The sequence below is a fragment of the Buteo buteo genome, chromosome 11, assembly GCF_964188355.1.
Source record: "Buteo buteo chromosome 11, bButBut1.hap1.1, whole genome shotgun sequence".
Classification (NCBI taxonomy): Eukaryota; Metazoa; Chordata; class Aves; order Accipitriformes; family Accipitridae; genus Buteo; species Buteo buteo.
Genome location: NC_134181.1, coordinates 22195803 through 22223344, shown reverse-complemented (window position 1 = coordinate 22223344; position 27542 = coordinate 22195803). Strand labels below are relative to the sequence as shown.

The 27542-nt window shown below is 46.1% G+C and overlaps 1 protein-coding gene across 1 annotated transcript in view; it reads left to right on the top strand.

The window, feature by feature from the left end:
- LOC142036802 (hydrocephalus-inducing protein homolog) overlaps nt 1–27542 on the top strand; it is a 114235-nt gene that overhangs the window by 59500 nt on the left and 27193 nt on the right. Inside the window, exons 11-19 of the mRNA XM_075040418.1 lie at nt 2320–2438; nt 4511–4734; nt 8378–8445; nt 10422–10657; nt 11473–11573; nt 12861–12996; nt 13454–13618; nt 17075–17227; nt 25328–25566. Of these exons, the coding sequence (XP_074896519.1) occupies nt 2320–2438; nt 4511–4734; nt 8378–8445; nt 10422–10657; nt 11473–11573; nt 12861–12996; nt 13454–13618; nt 17075–17227; nt 25328–25566 (1441 nt within the window). The remainder of the gene's footprint in view (nt 1–2319; nt 2439–4510; nt 4735–8377; nt 8446–10421; nt 10658–11472; nt 11574–12860; nt 12997–13453; nt 13619–17074; nt 17228–25327; nt 25567–27542) is intronic.

Below are 27542 nucleotides of genomic sequence, written 5' to 3'. Positions count from 1 at the left end.
TTGTGATGTCCTGCATCATGTAAAACTGTGGATCTCTGTTTATTGACGTGGTCAGATGAGAATCATGTTCAAAAGCAGTCACAAAACACAGGGTCATTCTGTGAACAAGAAACTGAGTGTCAGAAACCAGCAGAAGTTAAGGATTTTGGCAACAAAGTCCTGTGCTGTTGGGCCACCTATACCCCTGTTTAGTTGAAAGCAAGGCAGCAATGCCAAATTGTGCACCCTGCATGATGTGCTGAGGCATTATCCCTACTGAGATACAAATTCTCACTCTACAGTACCAGGTGTGGATTTGGGATTGAGGACAAGAAGGCTATAGCCCCTCCATGCCCTTGGTCTGTGTACTCTGGGATGTGTTACGGTGGGAGCATCCCAGGGCCACAGCCCAGCTGTACCCAGGCATCAGGCAAAGGTTGGATGCTCCTGAAAGCCCCAGCTTCTAGCAAAGAGGAGGACATGCTTTCTTATTTTTCTTCTCAGCTCTCCTGAATGCTGCCTGTAGTTTAGTGTGTTCCTCCTCCTTTGGGAAGATCCCACTTTTAGGTTCACCTGGAAGGAGGAAGAGCAAAAATTCTGGGATTTCCTAAAGTTTCAAGTTCAACGTAGGGGCAGAGGAAAGGATGGCTTCCATGGACCTTCAGGAGAAGATGAGGACCTACTGCTGAAGGGGAAGAACTGCCACTGATTTTTTGATTGTACTGATTTTTCGATTGTACTGATTTTTCAATTGCAGTGGCCATGGAACATGTGTCTCAGCATGATCATGGACAAAATCTTGTCACTTGGAAATCTTTGCCATTTCCTAAGAGCTTTCATGGCTTAGACCTAGAGTTTTTAATGAAAATTAAGCCGACATGATGCAAGATGGAAAAGTCTTTTGACAGTGAGCACCCAATACTGCCTTTTTTACGCTGTCTGTGAAATAGAAATACACAGCCCTCCAATTAATGCCTGAGCTGTGAAACATAACTCTTATCTCTGCTATTAGCTGGGCTTTGGCTGGATCTACTTAAAAAATGTTAAATTCAACAAAAGCTCCCTAGCTCTTCCTTTTTGGCTTTGGATGTTATCAAACATCTTCATCCCGTGGTTGCAATATCAAAAAGTCAGTAATCGTTGAAAAGGCTGTTCCAGGAGAGGCTTTTTCAAGTTGTGATCTAGTCACTGAGTTGTCACACCTGGGCTGCTCTTTGCCAAAAAAAAAAAAATCATTTTGGACATTCTTGAATAACTATGCGGAAGACTTTTTTTGAAAGCAACCTTCAATCCCTAATCTTTAATAAATGTTGAGCGTAGCACAAAAGGAGCTTGAAAGACAGGGGAATATTTTTGCACAAAAACTACAGTGAATGTTATGCACAACATTTGGGGGTTCCTTTTTGTGCTACTCGCTTTTCATGCAGAGTAGAACGGGATGGCAGGGAGACCCAAGCCAAAATTTGAGCTAGAGTTCAGGCACTTTAGGCTGCTCCAGTGGTTCAGAACAGCTGAAAGATCTTGCACTATATCATCTTAGCAGACTTACGGAAGAAAATTAGCATCTTAAGAGTTTAGCTATAAGCCTTGTGGTCTCAGTTACTTTTGTAGTAAGGGACGTGCAATAGCAGTATAGTTATGGCTTATCTTGATCTCAGTAGTGAGGAAGCTGGTTTTCAATAACTGCTCAGTGTGCTTCAGGTAAGGTGTCTTTACAAAGCTGAGCTCTTGGTATCGTGGTGGGAATAGGGGAATGCTCCTCCTTTCTGGACATCATAAAGCCCTGTGTTATTTAGGTGCTGCTGCAGTAGGTGAGCCCTGGAGCACCCGGGTATGGAGCTGTATGTTAGGCATAGGCAGTGGCTGAGATGCTCTGCCTGTTCTAAGCAGCCCTGGGATGTGTATATCACCATTAGTAGGCAGCTTTGCCTTGCTTGGGCTTGTACTTGTCGGTTCCTGTGCTGTTGTCCCCAGTTGCATCAGTATAGACAGTGGATTTTTATCTTCAGTTCTGTTTTGTGAGCTTTGTGCCTTCATGGAATGGATTTCAAAGCTCATCTAAGTGCATGGGAAGAAATTCAAAGATCACGTTTTAAACTCGGTATTGCTTTTTCAGGGTGCAAGCTGATTGGTAAATTAGAAACCAACTCAAGGGATCAGTTAGGAATTAGAAACCAGCCCCAAGGCATATCTCTTGAGGGAAGAGAAGGGTCCTGTATCTTCTTCTGGAGCACCTAGAGCTGGTCCCATCCAGCCTGGAGTTGGGGACTAGCATTGAGTCAGCCTGGAAAATCCAGGGCAAGAGGGAATTATTCTACTGAAAAGGAAATCTCTCCCCAGGTCGAGAGACTAGGCTGCCCCTGCGCATCAAAGGGGAAGGCATAGGGCCCCAGCTCCGCTTCAGCTTTGACCAGCTGGACATTGGGAAGGTTTTTGTTGGATCGACCCACAGCTATGAGGTGAGCAGCAGGGGTTTGCTGGGCTTGGGGTGGATTCTGATGGCTCCCAGGGCAACAGAGAGCCTCACAGACCTGCATGATTTCTGGCAACTCGGGCAGTTGTGAGCAGGGAATTTTTCACGTAATAGTCAAATTTGGGGGGGGTCATAGAATCTGGATACTTTTGATGGGGTCTGAGAGGTGTGTATGTTGTTCGTGAAGCCCTAATCTCTGCTTTTCGGTGACCTTCTTTTGAGATAAACTGGGAGGCTTCCTGTAAACCGCCTCCCCTTGACACATGAAAGCACCACTGGGTCAAAAAGATAAATATTCAGAGGCTTTTTTTTCAGCCCTAGATGCAATGCACCTTTGTACTCTGGCTGTTAAAAAGTAGCTGGAACAAACTTACTGTGTTTGAACTCAAGTCCGTTGCAAACAGTTTTCAGTTAAGTGCATCCTACTGATTCCTGGGAGTTGGAGGAAAAAGTTGGACACCTTTGTCCAGCCTCCTGGCTCAGAGCTGTCCCTTGCAAAGAAATTGGAAGCGCTCTCCCTTGCTGACCAGTCTCTTGCCACTCCTCAGACTTGGTGCATCTCTGGCTCTATAAAGAGCAAAGCATTTCTTGAAAGGAAGCAAAGGAACTTTTTATATATTTGTCTCCCTGCAATGGTGTCAAGTCTTCTGGAAAAAAAAAAAAAAAAAGAAAAAAAAAAAGATAGGGCAACTAAAAGAGGTAGAAAATGAGAAAATACATCATGCCAGACACTTTCAAAAGCTTGACTGTGGCAGGGAAGGACACATTAAGGTGTTTTCTTACCAAAATATTGTGGTCTCTATGCATTTTTAATGCTGATACTTTATTGATTCTCTCTATATCAATTTATTATTTTCATTACTTGAAAATGTGAATAAGTAGATGATGCTGTTAGTGCTGTATTAAGCAGCTAGACTGGAGGTAAACCTCAGCTCCGCATAGGATCCCGAAGTGCATTTTGTAACTAAGGTGTAAAACACATAAGAGGAGAGAGTAGTTCTCAAGTTTCCATTGCAGAGTTTGAACATGTGAGTATTTTCAACAGCAGCTGCAAAATTAAAAAAATAAGGGACATTTCTATGTTTCTGTCTCAGTTTTGCTGACACATTTTGCAAGGACAAAAATTAGGGAAAAGAAATCCGAAGCGGGTAGATAAGTCCATGGAAATAGCAGGATTTCACACTGCAGCAATAAGAAACTTGACAGCTTTGCTTTGGGTAGGTTTGTTGGTGACTGACAGCATGCTGATACTCACAGGCAGGTGTGGGCATTTCTTGCCTGACATGAAAAGACCTGAATCTCAACAAATGCTGCAGGACTGGGTCACTTGTTCGAGGCAGTAGCTCTCTCGAGTGTTCAACAAAATACAGCTTGGCTCTAAATTTGCAGTTTATTCTAATAATGGTAAAATCTTAGATAGTGCCTGTGAATATTTATGAAAGATAAATGCTTTCAAAAGAATAAGTAGAGCCCCTATGCACCTTACTCATCTTTTCTTGTCATTTCTCGTTGAGCAAAGACTAAGAAACTAGCAGATTAAAGAAAAAATAAAGGAAACCTGAGTTATATACCATAGCAGAGTTGGGGATTGCTTCTGAAGTTGGCTATCATGCTGACTTGAAGTGTCTTTTGCTGTATGCAATAAACTTGTTGGCCGCAATGGAAGTTGAACATGTTCTGCCCTTGGCGGGGTCAGACTTATTTGGAGCAGAAGCAGTTGGTGATTCACTAGTAATGCTGCAACCACCCTTCGTTGCTCTTAGGGACAGGTCTGAATCAACTCAGTGATGCTGAGCATGTCCTTTGCACTGCAAGTCAAAGTGGACTGCTCTGTGTCAGTGGAATAAACCCAGAGTGACTCCGTTTATGGAAGTTATCACTGCTTTGCATGAAAAAATCCAATGGCAGAACTTGCCCTGTTTGTATTTTCTTTGGCTTTTGCCAAGCAGCATCTTCTGCCTCTTATGGAAGTTAATTGTTTAATTAGAAAACAAATTGGCCTTCTGTAAGAAAGGAACATTCCTTATGTATTTCCATTTTGCTTTCTTGCTGCTGCAGGCGATCCTGTTTAACAAAGGAGCCATTGATGCCCTCTTCAGCTTGGTCCCTCCATCTACAGCTCTGGGCTCTTGCTTCACCCTTCTCCCCAGGGAGGGCATCATTTTGCCGGATGGGCTCCAAGTCATCCGGATCTCCTTCAGTTCCACCATCCTGGGGAAGTTCACGGAAGAATTCAGGTTCAGTGTGAATGGATCTCCTGAGCCTGTGACCTTGACTATCAGGTGAGGAGGGTTAAAGGAGCTTGGTGGGTACATCTGTAGCTATCTCTAGGTAATCATGTCCTACCTACCTCATTTTTATGATGGAGAAGAGGAAGAGGTGAAGTGTAATTGTCTTCCATGCCCTCAATACCCAGTTTAACTCTGAACATCTTGAGTCCCTCTGGGAACCAGCTTTGCCTTCATGGTTGAGCCAGGGTGGCTCTGTGACTTTCCAGGATGCTGTTTGTACAGAAGTTGGCAGCAGCAGGTTTCTTTTGTGACCCTTTGATATCTCTGTGTGAGGACCCTGGGGATTTAAGTGACACTGCCCATGCTGGGAAAAGTTTGACTGGAGGCTGCACAGGTAAGGTGTGGAGATGACTGCTGCCCAGTCTGGGTACCCAGGAGCTGGAGTGACTCCTTCCTACAGGTAGCTCATTTCTCCTTAGGCCATGGCAGACAGAGGGATGGTATCAGTTTTGGGCAGTAGATGGACTGGGATGTCCCACCCGAACACACAGTGAGGCCAACAGAGCTTTGGAGATGATTGAAGGGCTTGGGTGATTCTGCAGCCAGAAGCAGTGTTTTTAAAATCCTCTGTTAATAATCCATACAAAATGGGTAGCAGCAGCCTCAACATCATCTCTCATGCTAATGCGTTGGGACAAGCTGTCCTCCCGGTTCTTGTGCCGCGAGTGCTACGGTAGCTCTTTTCTGCAGCCGGGAAAGTGCTGATGGGGGAGATGGGGAGCTCTGCAGCAAGTACAGTCACAAAGACTTGGGTATCATTCCATGGGCTGGTGCTGTGGCAAAAGATAATCCTTACTGAGCAAAAAGGGGAGAAGGGAAGAAAAAAAAAAAAGTTGATGATAGGAGAGGCAAAGGTCACTTCTCAGGACCACAGCAGCATGTGAACTTGTCCCAGTTAGTTTCAACCACGGACTGGTGGGATATCATGGTGTAGGCAGGAAAGCTGATGGTGGGTGCTTTGGAGGTTTGGGGCTGGTTGTGCCTCCTCAGCAGCCAGTCTCCTGAGCTGCTGCTGTTGGGAGGCACTAGATCAAGGTAGTAAAGAAATGAAAGGAATCTGCAGTCTGTTCTACCAATAAGGTAAGGAAAATGGATAAAAAAGAGCAACAAGGTTATTACTTTGTAAGAGAAGAGTGGCGAGTAGGTCGACCTCAGTAAAGAAACAATTATGTTGGCTTTGTGTTTGGAGGGAAAGTGCTGCTTTTTTTGGAAATCAAGAGAGAACATTTCACAATCAAATAATTTATTCTCCTCTGTCCATCCCCCAAACTGGTCACGGGATGTTATTGCATAAGCAGCTTTCTCCTTGAGCAAGGGCAGGTTTCGCTTGTAGAGATGCGCTTTTCACAGGTAGAATACAGTATTGCTTGGATAGTGCCTGCTGCCTCTGCCCCGTGGTGGGCTTGCTCCTGGGGAAGGAAAGAGCTATCAGTGGGATAGGTGGCTTCTGGCTTCCCCACAACCAAATGAAGTGGTCTTCTTTTTCCCCACCGAAGCCCTGGCTCCCAGTGCCCAGCATGTCCTCCCCTTCTCTGTGGCCACCCTCTGCCCTGTTCTGCCAGCACTACCCTAGGCTCAGTGCAGACCTTATATCTCAGTGAAAAATGATTGCTGGTCCTTTTCTTTATTTATTTCTTCTCTATCCTTGTACTCTTCCTTCCTGGATGGTGGCTCCTATGCAGCCCATCTGATGGTACCCCAGCATCCCCACCTGCTCCCATACAGCTGTCCCTCAGCAATAATTCCCATTGCAGTCCACTCCTCCCTGAGATGTCATCTGCCTCCTCGATTTTTGTCTTGCCTTTTTCAAGGATCTATATCCAGCCCTTATCTCTTATTCTCCAGCCCCACAACTCAAACTGTTTGTTTTCAAATGCCTTTGAGATGTCCACCCACCAGGTCAAGCTGAGCCTCCCTTTTCAGGAGGTTTTGTGCACTGGATTTAGTCCTCCCAGGAGGAAAAACTCCCAGTTCTTTTGAATGAAAGTGAGCTGGCTGGTGGGACACTGGGCTGCAAAGGAAGGAAAGGGGATGAGAGTTCAAGCAGTTCCTCTCCCATCCTGTGTTATCCTTCCTGCTCACAAATGCATTATTTAATGCTACTGTAAAACACAGTTGTTGGCAGAAACACTACCTTTCCCCCCCATTTTCTTGCAAGCTGTCCCGTTATCAGCTGTGGTGCACAGAGCTCTGGGTTGGCTCCTTGCCTGAGCCTTCTGGGCAGTCATTCATGTTTAACTTACTTGACTACAGATACAGTGCACTCAGCAGAAATGGCAGTCATTTCCCCCCTTGCCTGGCAAGGCTCATCCTTGGCAGTTTCCCAGTGAGATCCCCAGTTGTGGTTGGTTTGGAAGTAGTTTTCCATCGTCTCCTGGCAAGTGCTGTGATGGAAAGCGTGTCTGCTCCTGTTGCTCCATCCAAAGTAAGCTGTTAGGGCTTGGGCGGTTAAGGCTAATTATATCAGGTCCTTGGAGAGGAAACTTCAGCAGCAGCAGGAATTTGCTACCTGACTTATTCTCAGGAACTGATTCAGCTCCAAGAATTGAGAATTAGTATTGAATTGAAACTCCTCAAAGTCAGTTTTTAAGTCCTTTTTAACTATGCAATCAGAAGATGCTCAAACCATAGGTGATTATTCTTTACTTGGAAACCAAACTTAGATTGTCCTGAATGCTTGTTGTTTTGGTGTTTAGAAAGGGATGCTGGAAACGGGGCACCATGGATGAACACAGGTCCCTCTAGCAGGATGCTGGGACCTGTTCATGTGTAGAACAGATCCAGTGGCAGTCCTGTAAATAAAACTAGAGGGCACCCTTCACTGTGGTCCTTGATTTTGAACTAAGAGGCAGAGCTGGCATTCATTGGCATAGACCGTGAAATAAATGAATGAATGTTGTGCAGCTTCAAGTGCTGATGTCAGCAGATGTCGGTGAGTTTTGGGCTTTGGAGCCTGTGCTGAATTTAAGGATGGGCAAGGTAGCGTGGTGGGTTCAGGACACCTACGTTCGGTGGTTTAAGACATGTCGCTCTTGGATGTGTCAGCTGGTGCACTGGTGACAAGCTGATATTTTCCTCCAAATTCAACTGTCCGCTGTGTAGAACTGTTGCTGCTCTTCTCAATGGATGTTTGGGGCTCCCCTGGATTCATACCTCAAAATCCTGCATGCATAATGCCTGTGTGGATCAAGGTCTTCTGAGAAAGATGTCCATATGCTCCATGGAAACACCAGTTCCAGCTAAGAAATACCAAAGTGGGGAACCTGTGACTGGGAAGGCTAGTTACGAGTCCACTTTTGTGTGGACACCTCTGTGTCCCTTGCATTACAGATGGGGAAACTGAGGCACAGAGCCATCACTTGTTCAGGGTTCCTTCATTGGGCCAGCAACAACTTGGGGGCATACCCTGCCTGACATAGTGGCTTAAGCCACATCAGCAGCTCTCAGCTGCTGACCACTTTGGTTGCCTCCTGTCCACGTGGATGCTGTGCTGAGCACAAGGGTGACAAGTTAATTTGAAACCTGCTGTGGTTCTGACACCAGCTTTTATCCACCCGAGCGGTAACACAAGCTGAAGCTTTGCAATTCTCTTTAACCAAGCCAATGCTGCCTCTGCCTGTTTTTGTCCTCACAGGGGCTGTGTCATCGGACCAACTTTTCATTTTGATGTACCTTGTCTCTGCTTCGGCGACGTCTCCTTCGGTGAGTGTGCCCTGGGCTTAGACCACAGGTTGAGAGGTCTGTGCATTATCAAAATGGAGCACTTTACCCTAGAGCATCCACCACTCGTGTTCCTCCGTAGCAGTCTTCAGAGTGTGAAAACCAAGACTGCTGGTTGCTTAGGCAGTATTTTGCCATCATGAGATCAGATAGGACTAAAGGAATAGAAAGTCAGTATTTTCTGGGATCCCTCATAGTCTGTTCAGCCCCAATCTCCCAATCCTTGGCAGCAGAATGACTGTGAAAGTCCTTGTCACAAAGGGCCCAGGGGATGGGACTGCAGGAGAAGGGAATTTAAGCCATGTACTAGCCTGTAGCTGTTCTGTGTAAATGTTGCTGTTGCAAGGCAAGGATGCCATTTACCCACCTGACCTTTAGTGTGAGATGTTAATTAGTGCTGGGAGAGGGCACCTTGTTATCAGTAATATGCCCAAGCAATAGCTCTGCATCAGACACTGATGTTCTGAGATGTGGGCTCCTTCTCCTTCCCCACCACAAGCCCAGTTCTGTTGACAGAGCTGGTGGCTAGGCATCCAGAGCATCTCCATTGAAATGCAGATTCTGGTTCTCCATCTCAGTCTCACAAAAGGCTTTTTACTGAGATGATCTGAAGTTTAAATGTGAAATCAATTGTGGATTGATTGAAGGGCCATTATCATTCTGCAGCCAGGATGCCTCTGTGTTTTCATGCTGTTCATGGACTTTTTAAGAAAACTCATTATCCTTCCTGAGCCGCTTCTCCCCTCCCTACATCACCACTCTGCCACTTCTTTATTTCCTTTTGAATAAATAAAACAAGAAACGCACCAGGCAGAAGTATGGTTATGTAATAGGAGATTCATCCTACTTAATCTGATTTCATTAACAAGGCCTTTTCAGCTGAAGGCAACTCATGTATTTTTGCTTTTCTTAACTGTGCTGCTGACTGTTGTCTGCATCTGGCAACTTCAGTCTCGTTTGGAATTGTGAAGCCTGTGTTTGTCCTTCTTGTGCACCTCCTGCCTCCTTGCTGGAGGAGTTGCTGGAGGTGGGTAACGGTTACTGTTGATGGGCATGGAGGAACTATCTGCTGTATCTGCAGTTGGTTTTCTTCCCTATCTTTATTCAAATAATGCTTGGTAAGCAGGCCATGGGGGATGTCTTCTTGCAGAGCTGGCCAGCCAAGCCAGACGTTCACTCCAGAGGAGGTTGTGGGCTGATGTCCTGTCTCCACAGAACATCCCCACCAGCTGTGGTTGTATCACTGGTTTTCCATTACAGAAAGCAAGTATCAAAGCTAAAGTGATGGAAACCTTTGTGGGCAGTAATAAAAGCCAGTGTGATGTCCCCATTTGTTGAGTAAGGTGAGACATGGTTCCTGCTAATTTCTAAGCATGTACAAAGATTTGCCTCCAGTGAATTGGGCTGTGAGTTGTCACGTGCTCAGTCTGGTTGCCGCAAAACAGGAGATGCCTTAAGGATCCTGCCTAGAGAAACTGCATTAGAGTGCTTTGCATCATGCTATAGTTCCCAATTTCATCCTTCCTTTCTTTTACTGTAGCATCTCCTCAATGACAATATGCTGCTTTTATATATTGAAAACTGTGGGAGTGTCTGTGGACTTAACAGGGAATTTTATGGTTTGAATTTTCAGAATAAATGGTGTGTCTGGATGCACACTCATAAGTGAGACATAATTAGTGCTTCTTTGGGGGCAGGTGAGAGAGCTCTTTACAGTTAGAGGGAGAAATTTCTGGTGTTCAGCCTTGCTAAGAGTGGTCATTTCCAAGGAAGCAATCTCCGTGATCAGCACAAAAGGGAACTTAAGTGACAATTAATTGCTTGCTTAGCTGCTTAATTAGCTGTAATTCAGAATGAAAGGAGCTAAACTCCAAGCACAGTTTTATCATAACAGGATTTTGACACTAGGAAGCATGGGATAATTGGTGCATAAATTCATATTTGTGTCATTTTCCTAGGCTTTCCTTGCACCTTGTCATGTCGCCTCACTAACACCTCCTTGGTGCCCATGACTTTCAACCTTCGCATTCCTGGGGACGGCTCGGGAGAGCCCAGTGTTACCAGTTTTGTTCAGATGTCGGACAGCACGCGCCCATCCTGGAGAAGGGGAGCTCAAGGTCACATCAAGCCAACTGAATTTACCATAAAGCCCTGCAGAGGGACCATCCGCTCCCAGGGACTCCTGGATATCCAGGTATGGGAAGAGTCTAGCCATATGTGCTTCAGCAGGTGGAGCTGAAGCTTCACTTGATGTGTGAGAGGGCTTTAGCGTTGCTAGCTTTGAGCATAACATGAGTAAGATAGCTGCACTAGTGTTAGGCTTTCATTAGCTGGGTTACTCTGGGACTGAGTAAGCTGAAGATCATGTACTGTATGGTCAAGTACAGAAGCCATACATGTGTTTTTTGAGAGCTGCGAAGAGTGATTTCTTTGATTTAAAGTGGGCAGAGGAAGGATGAGGGCAGAACGTGGCTGTTAAAAAGAGAGATGTCATTGTATAAAACAGTTTGCTTTTCTTCCTGGTCTTATGTCTCCTCTCCTGTTGAGCAGAATAAGTTGTATTCAGTGTGGTGATCTCCAACAGGGACTGAAAAAGCTCTGGCAGACATGAACTGCACAGCATCTGCTGGGCCACATTTTGCCCTCAGCTTCCCACTGTAAAGCTGAACTCATTCTGCTAAAGCCAACAGATTTCCTCCTGGATTTATGCTATTGTAGTCGAGATTAAAAATTGGTCCCTTAATTTTAACAGTGGTGAGTATAGCATTAGTCTAATTGTGCTTTAATTTAGCTTACATATGCCCTGATAACTGCAAAGTCTATTTAACAAATCACATATTGTCAGGAGACTTCTGTTACTCCCAGAGCCTGTGCTCTACACATGGACCAGCAGAAGAATTAAGGCAAAATCCTCCCTTTCCTTACTGTGGAATGAGAACCAGCAGATACCACACATGGACAATGGCTTTTGGGAGCGATGATGTATTTGATGCTCTTCTCTTTCATCAGGTCACCCTGTGTTCCAACACCGTGAAGAAATACGAGCTGGCACTGGTGGTGGATGTGGATGGTGTTGGCAAGGAGGTGTTGGCGCTGCTCCTTACAGCCAGGTATCAGCGCTTTCCTTGCAGTTCATCGTCTCTCCTTGTGCATCCATCGCCAGCACGCTGCCTTGCACGTGGTTTGCTGGCTCCAGCTCCAAATGAGAAGCATGGCTTAATGAGCTAGTTCTGCCCAGCTAGATATAAGAATGGCAGTGCTTTGAAAGCAGCCCATGTTGAGAAGCACCTGTGCTCAATGGACAAGCATGGCCCTGAGCCTTTTTCTGAAGGGAACAGTAATTATATTCATTATTGGCCTGTTTTTTGGCGCTTGAGGTGTAACAAATTTCCAAAGGACTGCCTCTCCTTCCTGCAAGTGGTGGACTTGTGCTGGGTTGCAACCAAAATGCACCATTTGTTTGGGACGCAGCGAGCAGCCTGCTGAAAGCTGGTGTCTGGTTCAGTTAAAGGCATGTGCAAATAGGAAAGGGGCTTATGGCAGGACTGGTGAGGGAAAAGTAAAGGCAGCGGGTAAAAGTAAAGACCTTACGAAGGGGAAAATAGTCCTTGATGTGAAGGTGAGCTCAGGTTTCTGGCTCCTTTGAGCATTAATGTTCTTAGACTTAAGCCGAAAGTTGTTCTTGCTGCAGCCAGATTCAGTCCTGTTGTGCTGCGGTGGGTGTCAGTTTAATTACAAGAGGGATGCAGTTCACTGGTGCTCTTCCCTCTCCCACGCAGGCATCCAGTCAGTTCCTGGGCTGCAGTTTTGTAAAACAAGTGCAAATGGGAACAGACAGTGTATGGACCCATGGGGGTGAAGGGCTATAGGAACTGGGAGAGCGTGATCACCCACTGCATAAGGCAGGTGGTGGCTTGTGCCCCCTGTTGCTGGGGCAAATAGCTGAGTTTTCAGGCAGGGTGACAGCGGTATGGGAGAGAAGGGAAGTTGTTTTTACTGAGACATTGGGGTTTTGTGTTCCTTGAGCCTCGTTGAGCACCGGCCCGTGGTGGGAAGGCTGCCCCAGAGCTCACGCCTTGCTGGGACTATTGGGAGGGTCCTTGCAAGCCTCCTGGGGCAAAGGAGGGGCAAAGCTGATCAGACAGCTCTGGAACAGGGCTCTGTGCTCTGCCTGGGCACTTGGCAGCCTCTGTGGTAGTGATTCTCAGGGTTTGCCCCTCCTTTACAAGAGGTTGTTGAGTAAAAGCAAGGTGAAGGTGATTTATTGCTGTAGGGGTATTAAATATCTATTTGACAGTGACAAATGTGTTATGCTCCCTTTCACACTCTTTGGGGAGTAAAAAAATTCTACATTCTCTCAGTGTCCCTAATTCCCTTTTGGTCATCTCTTTGTCTAGATGTGTAGTTCCTCCGCTGCAAGTGCTCAACCCCGTCATGACGTTTGGACGGTGCTTTCTAAAATTCCCTTACCAGCAGATGCTGACCCTTGTGAACAACAGCAATCTTCCAGGCTGCTATGGCGTTCTTCCTCAGGTTTGGCATCGCATCTGCCTCCTGCCCTCAAATCTTATCGAGGGGTTTATTAGCAAAAAAAGGGGTTTGGATAAGAGCTTGCTAGTTTATATTCAGGTAGGTTCCTGTTCTCAGCAAACCTTTAGTTCCTGAGAACAGGAACGTATCTGAATATAAACTTTAGGAAGCAGTTTATATTCTAGTCTTTGGGGTGCTTTCATGCAGGAGAACTTAGAGGGCTGTGAAAAGCTTCTGCAAGGAGGCTGCCAGCATAGGAGTGGGTGTTTGTAGGTGCAGCAGCTTTCAGACTCTCTGAGGATGCTAAGCCCATACAAGTCTTGCATCTTGCTTTATGCCTTTCTGATTTGTCCTAGGGATTTTTTAAAATGTGTGTGGATTGCTATTGTGGTAGATATTAAGGAGTTTAAAGTATCCTTAAAGGTCATTCTGAAGTTGCATTTGATTCTGTCCCTTATAGGAACACAAGGAGGAGGATGCTGTGTGGTACTCCAGCCCTGTGCCGTGTGGGATTATCCAGCCTTGCAGCTCGGTGGAGGTCCCATTTACACTGGAAGCCCAGGTGATAGGAGAGCAGGACACTGTTGCTCATGTTGCGGTGTTTGGGAGTGAAGGATCGCCTCTGGTGAGTGCTAGGGGAGATGTGGGCTTTCATGCGACTCATCTTCTTGGGGTGTAAAGTGTACAGGCAGGGTTGCTGATTTCAGGGATCCTTCCTGGGAAGACAAGAACTTGTAATATATGGCTGGTGTGGACAAGCAAAGAAGGGATTCATAGCATAAGCAACAGCTAATGCCTAGAAAAGAGAAAGGATAGTATCCTTTTAGGTGGTAATCTAAGTGTTTGACACAGCATTTAATTATGGGTACGTGGGACAGGATAACAAGCTCAGTCTGAAACCCAGAGCAATCCCTGGGTCTCATACTCTGCCATATTAGACAAACAGCCACTGCTGCTTCATTAGAACTTTTTGTTCAGGAGCACACGGGGACATCTGTGAATCCTGCTAAAACAAGCACTGAGTAAGGAACCATGCTCAAAGTCAGGCCCATCATGTCTGAGGAATATCCATCCTCTCTCTTTGCCAAAAGCCCCAGCCAAAGACACACGAGTCTCCATACTGCTTGCACCTGGAGTACAGAGGCTTTGGGTTTTTCTACCAAGCTTGGAAATGGACAAGGCAAAGCATTCCTGGACTAAAGTCTCCTGAAAGACTTTGTTTGCATTCAGGCATATACAACAGCAGCAATGACAACAAAATGTAGGCAAGAGAATGTTCTATGTAGTGTCCTGGCTTCATCTAGCTGAAATAGAGAACAAATCTAGTTAATTAAACTTTAATTTAAAATGATATTAACTTTTGAAGCAGCTGTTTTAAAATGCCTTGTCATCTCTCTGAGCATGAAAGACGATGTCAGAGGATTGCTGGGAACCTTAAGCTTTCTGTAACAGAAAGGAAGGCTGACATTTTGAAAGTAGTTGCAGGGATTTAAACTTTTATTAAAACGAATGGAAACGATGCCGCTAAATCCTGCGGATGCCACAGAACATCTCAACCCAGTGCGTTGTGGATGTGTCTGTAAACCAGTCAACAGGAAGGCCAGGCAATGCAGGCTTTACAGGGAAGTCTGAGGTTTGACAAAACAGTTGCTCATAAATATAAGGCATGCTTCCCTTAAAAAGGAGGGTTTCTTTCCACTAGAATAACCAATTGTTTAATTGTCAGCTTGTTTTTTAACTACAGATTTTTTACAAAGCTTTTACCCTTGGGTTAACAATTTATAGTTTCAAACTTTACTGTACCTTAATCTTTTTTTATTTGGAGATGAATATGTCAGCCTTTCACCCAAAGGACAAGCATTTCAGCAGAGAATCATGGTTGTCCCTAAAGTAAATGACTAGGATGAGACTGAGCAAATGTGTGTGTCCACTAAGTCGATCTTTATTGTGCAGCGTTTATATTCAGTTGGTGCCAGCACTCAGCGAGTGCTGGTAGAAAGCTCGCTGGGTTTATCGACAGCATAGACCTGAGTTTCTGGCTGTCAGGTTAGATTCTTTGCATTTTCTATAGGTCTGCCTTATAGTTTGAGTGGGGTTATCAGTAGTTTCCTAGTAGCCAACTCATCCAAAGCTTTCTAAGCTAGCAGAACAGCTAGCCGTTGCCTTATACATCCTGCAGTGGTGGCAAATTGTACCCGTATGGATCATATGATGCAAATCTGACCTCAGGGGAATCGCTGCAATGTACTCCCATAAAACAAAATATAAGCTTGCTCTTGTCTTAAGTTATGCTGTCTAGTATTGATACCAAGTCTTTACACTGTTTTAGGTGAAATGTGGTACAGGTCTTTCATCCAGGTTGTGTAGAATTCCTCCATGGGTCTGTCGCCTGGTATTTTGTTTGCAGGTGACTGTGTGCCAGCTTCTATTTGGTGTATGTAGTCTTCTGCATTAAGGAACTGGTAAAATCCAACCCTGGGGTTAGCGGTGGCAAGGCAGGGTCGTGTGCCACAGGCAGGGGATTTGGCATCTGGTTGCTATCAGAATAAGCAGTCACTCAAAGCATGGCTGTCTGCCAGGGCCAGATGCAATTCATTCCTAAATGATCAAATGTGACATTATATACCCATTGACAAAGCCAGCAGTGCTGCTGGGGGGAGGGGGGGTGTCAATATTACTGATGGCAAAGTTGCCATCTCCTTTTACTCCCTTTCCCTGTGTGTCACATTGCCTGTTAAGCTGTTGAACAGGGGTTTTCTTGTCCCGTTTAAGATGACTGTAGATGAAGGGGTTTTTTTATAAGCCCTTTCCTTGGCAAGGGTATATTGTGTTAGTACACACTTTCATTGAAGCCAGCTAGCCTGAGCATCCTCCAGATGTTATTGTGCTCATCTCCAAAGGGTTCTGCCCTGCCTTTGTTGCTTCTGCCCTGCTGTCACCTGGAAGCAAAGCCAGCTGGTGAGGCACAGCTCTTCCCTCCAGCTCCTCTTTCCCAGGAGCTTTGGGCAGCATTACCCAGACTGCAGCTCTCCATGCCTCCAGTCTCCTGGGGGGATAAAAGGTCCATCATTACGCATGGCTTTAGCTCCTTATTTTTGAGGTACCAGCCTTGGTACATGATTTTTGGCTCTTACTTGCACGTAGTACTGTCCTGTCAAGGGATGAGCATTTCTGGATGCTGCTCCTTCGGGCTGAGTTGGACTAGTGATTCTGACAGCTGTCAGTGCCATTTCCTTGAGTCAGACATCATTAAAGGTTTTACATCATGGAAGATGGTTTCTTTTGTGGTTAAATCATACTCCTTGCCCTCCGGTGAGTCATACAGCAGCTTGTCAGTGTTGGGAGTTTTACGCATTTAGATCCTGTTTAAGAGTTGGGGTGTTCGGAACCAGTGAAATCCAGCAAGACTGGATAAGTTCTCACTGCTTTTAATGATGTGAGAAGGTGGTTTAGCAAAGGGATCCACATTTCTCTTCCAGTAGTTTGTACCAGTTCTGCAAGAACAAAACTTTTTGGTCTCAGACTGTCAAAAGAAAAAAATACTGCTTGAATGATGTAATTAATAATGCCCATTATTCATATAATACCAGGAATACACATATACACATAAACACAAATCAGAGGCAACTAACTTACGTGATCTCTATTGTGAAGAGCCTGCTTTTGCTGCTCATTTGTGCTGGTTTTCACAAGTGTAGTTTGGGGAATATTAAAGCAGTTACTGTCCAAGTGTGGCTGTGCAGCAGCAGAAGTTGGGGTGGGTGGTGTGGGGCAAGACTGAGCAGTAAAAGGAGTGGGAGCAGGCACAAGGTAGGGGAAAGAGAGCTAACTGTGGAGGAGGTGTGAAAAAGAAAGCATGGGAAACAGGATTTCTTTATCCCCTGATAACAGGAGCTTGTAGCTTTCAGATGGGATCACTCTAGATCTCACACTTGCTGCAGGCCTTCTGTTTCAGTCTTATGCCACTGAAAACTTCAAACAGCTGTAATTATCCTTCAGTCTAGGAGTACCCTTAGAGCTGTCTAATCTTTTTAAACTTTCCCTGTTCTTTTTGATCTTTCCTACCTGCTTCCTGGAGCAGAAAATCCATTTAGTGAGCATTGGAGAAGGACCAGTTGTCTACGTGCATCCGAGTAAGATAAATTTTGGCAGTATCCAAGTTCTACGAGATGCTTCTCGAACTCTCCACCTCTCCAATCAGACTGTCATCCCTGCGTCCTTCAGGGCACAGATGGTAAGTATCTGTGGGGCTATTTTCCAATGAAAATGACTGCTCCATAGCAGCCTGTGACTTGAGTTTTATATGAAATGTTTCCATATCGCTATATGAGAGAGAAAGCAAGATGTTCCATCACAATACGGTAAGAGGGGGCAGTTTTAGCAGGGGCACCCCTCAGTAAAAGAGGCAGTTTGCATAGATGTTTGAGCAGAAATGAGTCTGGATCATGTTTACAAGTTCTCCCTTTATTTTGTGGAAGGTATTTAGCTGTGAGAGTCATGGTTTTGCACCTCTGAGACCAAGAGAACCCTGTGGCTCTTTGTTCCTGAAAGGGCACAGATTTCCCTTTGGTTTCTCTGTTACATCTGCGTTTGCTTTGTGTCACACCACCATTAATGATAGAGACTAAGGTGTGAGGTCTGTCCTCAAACTGCTCATGGTGAGGTGAGTCTCAACACCTACTGGGGGTCAAACCAGCTGCATTGTTGCACAAAAATATACTTGTAAGGGTCATGTAACTATGGAGTCAGTGGACTCCGTAGCATTGCAGAGCATCTCTGGAGACTAGCTGCAGCAAAAGGCTGTTTAATTTATGGAGGCTGTGTAATGTGACAAGCTATATAGCGGAAGGAGAGCTTGGCTGCTTCCCTGGCAGGGAGAGCAGGGATGCTGCAGCTGGGAAGGCCTCATGTGCTGAGGCTGGGTGGGATGTGCTCCCCACTGGAAGAGGGGGATCCGTAAAGGGCTTAAAAACAGGGTTTGGAGGAGATTTGTTCTTCTCTGTGCAAGGTGGGCTGAACTTCTGGAGCTGGTTAAGCCAGGCCTGGTGCTGTGGACTTGGTTGTGTCTGTGGATAAAGCATCAGGCAGTGTGTGTGAGAGTACAGGATCCGCCTCCTCGGCCAAGGAGAATGGGGCTGGATTTCCCTCTTGCTGCTCTTCCAGCTGTTTGGGGGATAAATGTAACTTCAAAGTGGGGCATTCCCAGGGCAGCTTTCTTTGACTCCACAATGAAAATCTGCTTTCCATCTCTGCAGCAAGCAAGCCACCTTGGATGGGTGGTCCTGGTGTATAAATGCTGGGTTTTGCACACTCATACCAGGCACTGACCTGCAGAGCCGTTTAGGTACTGCTGTTCTGGTGTAATGCCTTCTCTCCCTGCCCTGGACAGCTTGCAGCATACCCAGGGGCACTTGCAGGGTATGTCTGCCTCTCCATTGCCTCAGGGCCCTAATGCATGGGATTGGGCAATAAATCCTACCCTGGCCACTGCAATCTCTGCAAATATTTTGGCTAATCAATAAATAGAACAATAATATAAGGTGGATCAGGGATGGTTTCTTTCCCTGCAGTAAAAATAGGCTCTGCTGCTCCTTAGTCCCCCCTGCTGACTCCACAGGGCTGGGTTACCCTATGGTGAGCATCTCTGCTTCTCAGGACAGCTGCTGCTACCATGGAGATGTTCGAGGAGGCAGGTCCTGGGAACCTGCTCGATCAGCTGTTTCAACAGGGGCTCTTCAGACAGACTCAACACCGTGATGCTGAGCCTGCCTGATGGGAGCAGCACTGCAGCAGGCAAGATGTGCTCGAGCTACTCCCTTGCCCTCAGCAGCTACCTATTTTGGTGCTGTCTTGCTGCCTCAAATGAAGTTTTGCCCTTTGCTGCTGCCTTAGGCTGCCTGGTAGTTTCTTGATGGGAAGAAGAAAGGACTGAATGATTTTGGAACTAAAATTTGAGATGCAGTCGGGTGTCAGGGTGAACTGCACATGTACATCCGAGAGCAGAAACGGCTCCAGCTGTCCCTTAGCCTAGCTGGTGGGTGACTTGGGCATCCTTCAGTCACTCCTGCCCCTGAACCCAAGTCTTGTATTCTCCAAGATGCCAAAGCTGCTGCTTTGATTCCCTGCTTAGAGATTTCTGCAGGATGGTGAGCTGTGATTTCCCTGTCTTCTGCTTGATGGCTAATCTTGAAACAGTGGCTGTTTGCAGTTAGGCTTATAGATCACAGTCCTCACTCGAAAGAAAGAGCTATTGATTGAAATTTTCACAGCAGCGTTGGATCAGCAGTGTTACAGCACACTGACTGGCAGCTCAGCAAACTGAATGAGATTAAATTAAGGAACAGCAACAGGGCAAGTAAAAGGCTGGTGTCTTGTTTGAAACAGAAAAGGAAAATTCTGTAATGCAGACAGCCATGCTGCACCTTGGTGGTATCCTTAACCATCATGTGCAAATTGCTGTTCCTGTCAAGTCAAGCTTTCTTTTTTCTTTATGGGAGAAAAGCGCATTATCTGAGCAAGGAGAGATGCTTCTTGTGGATAACTTCGCTTTTGGGATAGTGATTTAAGGAATTACTCCTCTTCTCTCCGTTGGATGAGTTGAGTCTAGTCTATTCTGTGAGTTGCAGGGAACAGCACTGAGCATCTCTGCCACCAGAAGAAAATAAATAAAACCTCTCCAAAGCTGTGCATTGTAATGGGGCTTTTGGGGTTTGAAGAGGAGCGTAGGGACTTCATACCTTAGTCCTCTGGCTTATCCCTGCTTGCCAGGGTATCTTCAGGTCTGTGACCCTTGGGACCAGTGTGTCATCCCGTGCTCATCCACTGAATCCTGTGTCTGTCTGATGTACTTTTCCTCGTCAGGTTGCTTTCCCAGCTGCCAGGCAGCCTTGTTAGAGAATCCTCTGGAATCCAGCAAGGGGAGTATTTGCCTTTTTCTTGGGTAGAAAAGACTGGAAGAATAGGTCAACATGAAGGGGCTGTTGCAGTGTAGCTGGGGGCTGATGTGACTTGCTGAAAAAGGTGGCTGTTTCTTCTCCTTGCTACTGCTGTCATCTTCTTTTCCTGTCTCCCTAAGCGTCTGATTTTTGCCATATTGACAAGTGCAAAAGAGTTGTATTGATTAATGGAAGTGTTTGCTCTCCCTGCAGAAAGGCAGGGAGGAAAAAGCATCTTTCTTTGATAATTTCCTACTTGTTCTTTGTCACTCTGTCTTCTCGGGGATATTTTATTTGGCTACTAAGACTGACATCACTCAACATCACGGAAGGCAACTGCATATCACGCCTGTGTGATCAGAAAAGACAGGCCTACGGTGTAATTTTTGTTAATCAGTACCAGCTTTCTTCTGCTTGCGTAACCACCGTACTGGGTCTGGTATGTGCAGGGAGGCAAATGGTGGTTTCCTGGTGCCTTGTAATGAGGGAGGAGAGAGGAAACCTTTCTTGGAATTTTCTCCTTTTATGACAGTCTTAATTTGGGGACCTGATCCTTGACCTCCCTAATCCAGACCCCTCTTCTGGTGGAGCTTGCTGCCGCCTGGTTTCTAGCAGTGGTTGTACAGCCAGATGTGTTATCTTCAGGAGAGTGTCTGGCGAGTAGATCCCCTTTCACCTTCCCAGGGATGAGCTGCCATCAAATTCAATTGGAGCTGACATTGCAGAAGAGACCAAGTTTTGTTTATTTAAAAAAAAAAAAAAAAAAGCTGTAACTGTTTATCTTCTCACTGGAATTTACTGGAGAAAAGTCAACTGATTTTCAGGCAGTGTATAAAGGCTCTTGGTCAAATGTGGTGTAAGCAAGGGGAGAACATGCAGTTCCCATTCCCATGCTTGCTTCTCTCCTCATTAGTGCAGGATTTGTTTCATTTACTAATTTCATTGCTTATTATCTCAAGCTTTTGACGACATTCCCTTTATTAAAGAAACAGCCATATGGAGAGACAGCAAAACAGGGAAATAAACTTAAAAACAGTGCTGATAAAGGGATGCTGCTTTAGTGATTCTGTTTCTTGTTCTGGCTGATGGGTGATTTTGTTGTTGTCTGAGCAAATTGGGCAGGCTGTGGGGAGGGAAGGCTTTGAAGAGCGTGTCAGTATTGTTCATAGCTCTCTCCAACTGCTCTCACTGAAGTGGGAGCAGACTTGAATTGGCAAGAGGGTGTTTTTTAAATCTACTGTAAATTACCTTTCTCCCCCCCAAGCATCTGAATAATTAGTGAGCCCGTCAGTGTTTGCTCATAGCAAGACACAGGCAGAGAGTGCCGTGCCCTTCAAATGATATCTGCGATGCTATTTAGAAATGAGTGTTAAATTAACTTTGCAGGGTATGGGTAGCACTGGCCCTGCATATGTGGTCTCTTTCAAGGTGAGCAGAACTTTTGAAGATGAAGATGCATAGGCTTAACTCTCTCCAGAGCTGTCCCACCAGAGCCTCATGGTGCTCCAAAAGCTAAGCTAACCCTTAGACTTAAACCATTGGTTTGAGTTTTAAAAGCTGTGTTTTGCTAATATAGCAGTACCAATTTGCTGTTTTCCACCCAGTTTGGTCTTGCCAGAGCCAGAGGGAACCATTCATTGTAGCTGACCATGCCTCGCAGCACACGGCATCAGTCATGAACGGGGGTCATGGCCAGGAGCAGCCAGTCTCGTGCTGGCGACTGGTTGTGCCAAAACCTGAGGAAAGTGGAAGGCTGTGTCCCTCCCAGGGTCACAGGAGCTTAGGTCCAGGGCATGTGGCTCTTAAAAAGGGGAGCAGAGGTTTGGAGGAGACCTTGGAAAAGGTGCCTGGAAGCTGGCCACAGGGAAGAGTTAGTTTTTTGTCATGTCAGATGTCTTATATGAGTTGACACCCTTTCAAAATTTCTGTATTTCAGTAATCAAAGAAATTGTTATTCTGCTCATCTAGGGAGACTAAACTCGTCGTATTGTGCTGCACCTGTTGGCCAACTGAATTAAAGAAGGGTAGAAGTCTTCAAGGCAATTATGTTCCTACAAGCAAGAATGACTCAGTGAAGGAGTTTGGTTATTAAGTGTTGTGCTTGGCAGCAGCCAGCCAAGCTGTGCTTGTGTACTGGCTGGAGAACCCCAATGTGTGGAGTGGTGGCACTGGTCTCCCCAGCACACCAAGGAGGGCAGATGGGATCTGGAGGGGTGAGCTATGGACAGGGGACACAACTGGAGACAAGCTTTGTTAGCTTGCTCAGCAGTCAGCTATTAGCTGAACCAAGTGTGACAAATTAGGGTCCCTTGTTAGTGACAGTGAGTGCCCCACTTTAATTTTTTTTTTTTTTTAGAGGCTCTGCTTTTTGATTTCATAAAACATCACCTTGATGGTGCTCCAGGACAGAGGCTAAACCAAAGTGGTCCCTATGCTTTTGCCAAGGAGGTGCTGGTGTCAAGGTGCCAGGAGGAGGCTGGTTGTTGGTGGGAGCATCTAGCCAGCCTCACGGGCTGATCTCCATCTCCTGCTGGGGCTCAGGGTGCTTTTTGGCTGTTTTCTGCCACTGGCAGTTTGTGCGGATAAAAAGTAGCTTTGAAATGAAGAATGCAAGGTCCCCTACCTCGGGACTGCTAAAGCACCAGGGCCAAGGCTTGGTGCACAACTGATGTAGGATGGGGATTTATTTCCCCTTCATGTGCAACCTTCGTGAGGAGTGATGGGTCTGCCTGACACGGTGGGAATGCTCTCTCACTAGAAGCACGGCTTGGTAAAGTACAGCTGCATTTTGACTATTGAGTTCTGCTTCCTCTTTGACTTGTGTAAGGCCAGAATGACCAGATCACTTTAACTAGCTTTAAGTAGTTTCAAGAGAACTGAGTGTGGTGGCTCCTCAGTCGTCCCTTAGGACAACCAGTCACGCATTTCAGATGCATGCTGGTGTCTATTACAACCAAATTTTGGCAGCCCTTATTCACAATGGAAATCTGTCCTGGGAGAAGCTAATGATCTCAGCGTTGAACTTCTTGTTTAAGTGATTGATCCCAACCCTTGCCTAGCATTCAGGGACTCTGATGTCCATTAGTGCAAGCTCCTACAGGGACAAAAATAGCCACTGACTTTGCCTATCCAGTGCATACAGCTATTGCATCATTTTCCGGAGCATTCAAGGATAAGCAAGTAGCAGGGATGTTATCAGAAGTTAGATCTTGGTCTTCAAAGTGTGTGTGTTGTGGGGGAGGTTTAGCACTACTCACTCAAAGTGAGTCTCCAAGAGATTTCTCGTCTCTGGGACACAGCCTGGATCGGTGTAGGCAGAAGCTGACCTAGAAACCTGAGTGAATCTGGCCTGGCAGAGCTTTTTGGTCCTGGCAGGTCTCCTGTTCAGTGATGCACTGTGCTGCCCCTTGGACCCACACCAAATGCTAACTGAAAGAATGAGGACACGATGCAAATCATGCTTCTCTGGAGTGGGCTGTTGGCCTGGCAGGGTATGGTGGGTCTGTACTCTGTCACCCTGGGAAATTTGAAGTCTGGCTCCATTGAGACAGCCTATCATTATTCCTCAGTAATAGTTTCTTGGGTACAATTTACTGCCTGGCTTGTTGCCAAGCTTTGATAAATGAGCTTTGTCAGATAGCAGACTTGCAGATTCACCTCTGGAGCAGAGCTATCAGGTCTCCTTTTCAAGTGAGCTACCCCGTGTCAGCATGAATCGGAGGAAAAGTTGTACATTAATGTCAATGAAAACCTAACACCCACCGGCTCGGTGTGAACGTGTTGGCTGGGTAGCCCTTGGCTGATGGCAGTGCAGTGGATGCCTCCGAGGCTAGTGAGCAGCTACGCACAGGATGTGGGGACAACAGAAGAGGGCTGGTGGGATCCAGTGTGGTCAGCGAGGCCCCAGTGTTTACCCTGTGCCAACCACCTTCTTCCATCTCATTTTCATCTGTTTTTTTTTTTTTAAGACTTTCTTTTGCAGCTCTAGAGGGCAAATTAAATGGAGCCGAGTTCATTAATTTTGCCAGTGCCTGGAATAATTTTGATGCCTTTGGCATGTTGCATCCTGGGATGCAGGCATGCAGACCTGCCCTGCCCTCCGTGCAGGTCACAGTCAGCTTAAGGAGTTATTGTAGATGGGGCATCTATACATGCTGCTGGGACCCTGAATGCTCAGCAATTTATTGCTTCCCTGGTGTTTGGCTAGTCTTACCCTTGTTAGCAGAGGTTGGTTTGGGGGGGGGGTTCTAAAATGCTTCCCATGACTTCGAAGTGCTGCTTGGTTTTCTGATGCTCTTCTCCCTTGGGCTGGCTGGTGTCCTGTTATTGCTCGGTGCTGCCAGCCTGATGGATGGAAATCTGAGCTAACTTCACCTGGATCAAGCACTTGCTTGGATCATGTCAGGTGTCCAAGCATGTCATTGCTTTCTATGAAAAAAACCCTCTTTTCGTAGAATACTGTGGAGTTTTGAGTGAGTAGTGCCTGTCGTCCCAAACACAGTACGGACCTCTGGTGCATGTACCACTAACACTGTGATGGACACTTTGAAGCCTTACATCTACATCCCAGTGCATTTCCTGCTGGCCAGGGAGCATTGCATGCATTTCTCTTCTGCAAGCATGTTTCCTGTGAATGTGGTTTTAGATAGGCTGGGGTCCAGCACCTTTATTGCCCCATCCGTAGAGGGAGGTTCAAGGAGAAACCAGAGGAAGAGTGTGCTTGGGAAGCCTGGGCCATGACCACAGGGCATGTCTTGCAGTTTTCTTTTTCCTTATTGCTTTACTGCCTTGCTATAAACATTTATAGCTGAGTTTTCCAAAGCAGAGGACACTGGGGTACCTTGCTGCAGTTGATGATCAGTGGGAACTGGGTGCTTCAGTCCCTCAGGGGCTGTTGAGATGGGCACTGCCTAACTCTTGGGAAAGAAGACTTTGATGTTGGGGTTTTGATCAACTGTTTTGCAGTTATTCTTCAGGCTTTCAGCAGTATCCCCCAGCCATGTGGCCACTGCAGTGGGATTTGAGCAGTCCTGGCTTCCTCTGGCCTTGAGCCTTTATGCAAACCTGGCCACTATTGTCAGGAAGCCAGGAGAGAAAAAGTAGCTTCCCTTGGCGTGTGCTCCAAAAGAGAGAATGGAGGGGGAGTAACCTTCTCCTGAGAATAGGCATCCCTTGGGTTAGGCAAAACTGGGTTAATGAAGTGAGTCTGTTAGAGGGTAAAATACAGCTTTTATAAGCTGCTGCATAGTTGCTGTTTCCAGACACCGTAGCTTAGATATAGGGAAATTAAGCCTTTATGGTTTTTACCGTCATATCTTTAGTCCTTCCTTTTCCTGCACCCCACAAGAGATCAGGGTCCGTGGTTTCTGTCCTAAGTTAGTGTTTGGTTTGTCTTACAGGCTGGCAAATGCTCATGCTGGAGGATTGAACCCAGCAAAGGAGTGATCCCCCCTGAGACCAAGGTGTCTGTGGCTGTCATAGCAAACTTGGATGACACTGAGAAATTCAAAGACGAGGTGAACCTATTCATAGAGAACAGCCATACCTATGTCATCCCCGTCCAGGCTGTTGGCATCGGCACCACAATTGTCACCGACAAACCCTTTGCTCCGGAGCTCAACTTGGGACCCCACTTCAGGTAGGATATCTCTCAGCTCCCGTGAGCTCAGCAAGGAGTTCTGCTGTAGTCCTTCAGGCTAGTTCTTCTTCAGTGCCCAAGGTCCTGGCTCTGTTTCAATGAAGCTGCAGGGAACAGTCGTTAGATACCCTTAAAAGCCACCAAGCCACCGAAATGGAAACTGGTTGCTAAATTGTCACTGAATTGTCTTTAGTTATAATACGTTTATTTCCTCACTTTTTCCTCCAAATCTTTATTTGATAACAGCAGGTCCCAGAAGCCTCCGGCTGGAAAATGCTACATTACAGGTATAAACATATTTTCTTTTGCAATAATGTTCGTTGCTTTTCCATTCACTATGGAGTATCATCTCACAACAGTGGAAAACCTTGGCGGTAGCTTGTTAGCAACTCCTCAACTAAATTAATGGTGCTGGTTTTTTTCGCCTCTGCCCGGGAGTTCTGGAGGAGCAGCAGAATTTCTTTGCCCTGTATCATCCCTCAGTTCACTCATCTTCCCTGGCTCCCCTGCTGGGCTGCACTTTATTAGATGTAGTTGCTCTTTCTTTGTTTCTCCTGCCTGCTTTCTTTGCCATCTCCTCCATCAATGCTGCAGCAGCAGCCCGAGGCATGGGCAAGCAAGGGTGGCTGCAGGACCAGCTCTGAAATGAAGAGAAATCCACTGAGGCTGGGCAGGATAAACTGAGAGTGTTAATTGAAAGAGCTTAGCTCGAGGGAGGGGATTCACTGATTCTAATGGGTGTGTCTGAAACCAGGCACTTTCTTATAAATGGGAGAGAAATAAGCCTTTTCAAAGTGCTGTTTGCCTTGTGTTGGAGACCTCTTGGGATGAGAATAGTCTTCTCAAGGTACCTGTTCCTTTTCCTGACTGCAAAGAGAGTCCACAGTGTTCCAATACCTAAATTTTGGGGTAGAAAGAACAGGTTAATCCTACCTTAAGCATTTAGGATAGATTTGGGGGGTTTAAATATGCATCCACAAGCCACCCACCTAAGCAGGGTCATTGCAGGGAGGTTGGTGCTTGTCCAGTGTGTCCTGTGCTCTGTGCAGCCACAAATTGGCTACACAACGGAGGGGACAGTGTCAATGTGATTCATGTCCTTGTCCTCTGCCCCCCTTCACGTCTTTGCCCACGGGCTCAGTTTGGAGTTGTTGCCATTGCTGTTGGCTGCAGAACTGCCACTGGGGAGGTGAGCTGAGGTGGGACTCGGGTAACATCTCATCTGAGTTGGGCTTTCCCAGAGCCACAAATTTGCATCTACCCAGAGCTTCTCCAAGCTTTCATCTGTTGCTGTCCACAACATAAACCATTTCATACGGAACTTGTACACATCATTTTTTAAGTTTGTTTCAAAGACTAGTTTGTTCTATACTGTCAGTTCTGTGTTTGTATTTAGCTGCTTGCAGCAGACATGTTTTGTAAGCCACATATTCTGTACCTTTCAAAAAAACAATAACTGTTTCAGGACCAATTCATTTCCTGGTCATGTTCAGATTTATAGAGGGTAAAATAATTACTCTAGACGAGCCTGCAGTTAATGTTTCTTTACATGAAGGAATCAATTTCCACTGAATATTCATTTTGTTTTATACCTAGCTCTAGTTATTAATCTCTTGTTGTTGTTCCATTCCTTCAGCAGCTAGACCTGGTCTTGCTGCCATGTTTGTATTGGGGAAACTTCTGTTGATCCTGTGTTCTCACACTGCATTTATCTTCCTAAAACACAAAACAAGTGGCACTGTTCAGGCAAAGGCTGATGTGTTGGGGGGTGATGAGGGTTGGATGCTCCCTAAGGGATGGGGGATGAGGGGGAATAACATGGGTGCGAGGGCAGGGGTCCCACCAGCAAGGCATATGGTGCCCAGATCACCAGATGAGTCTGTATACCCTGCAGCTCCCCAATAGCATCTTCAGAGGAAGCCATCTGAGGCAGCATATCCCAAGGGGAAGGTGAAATGGCAGCGAAGCTGTTCCTC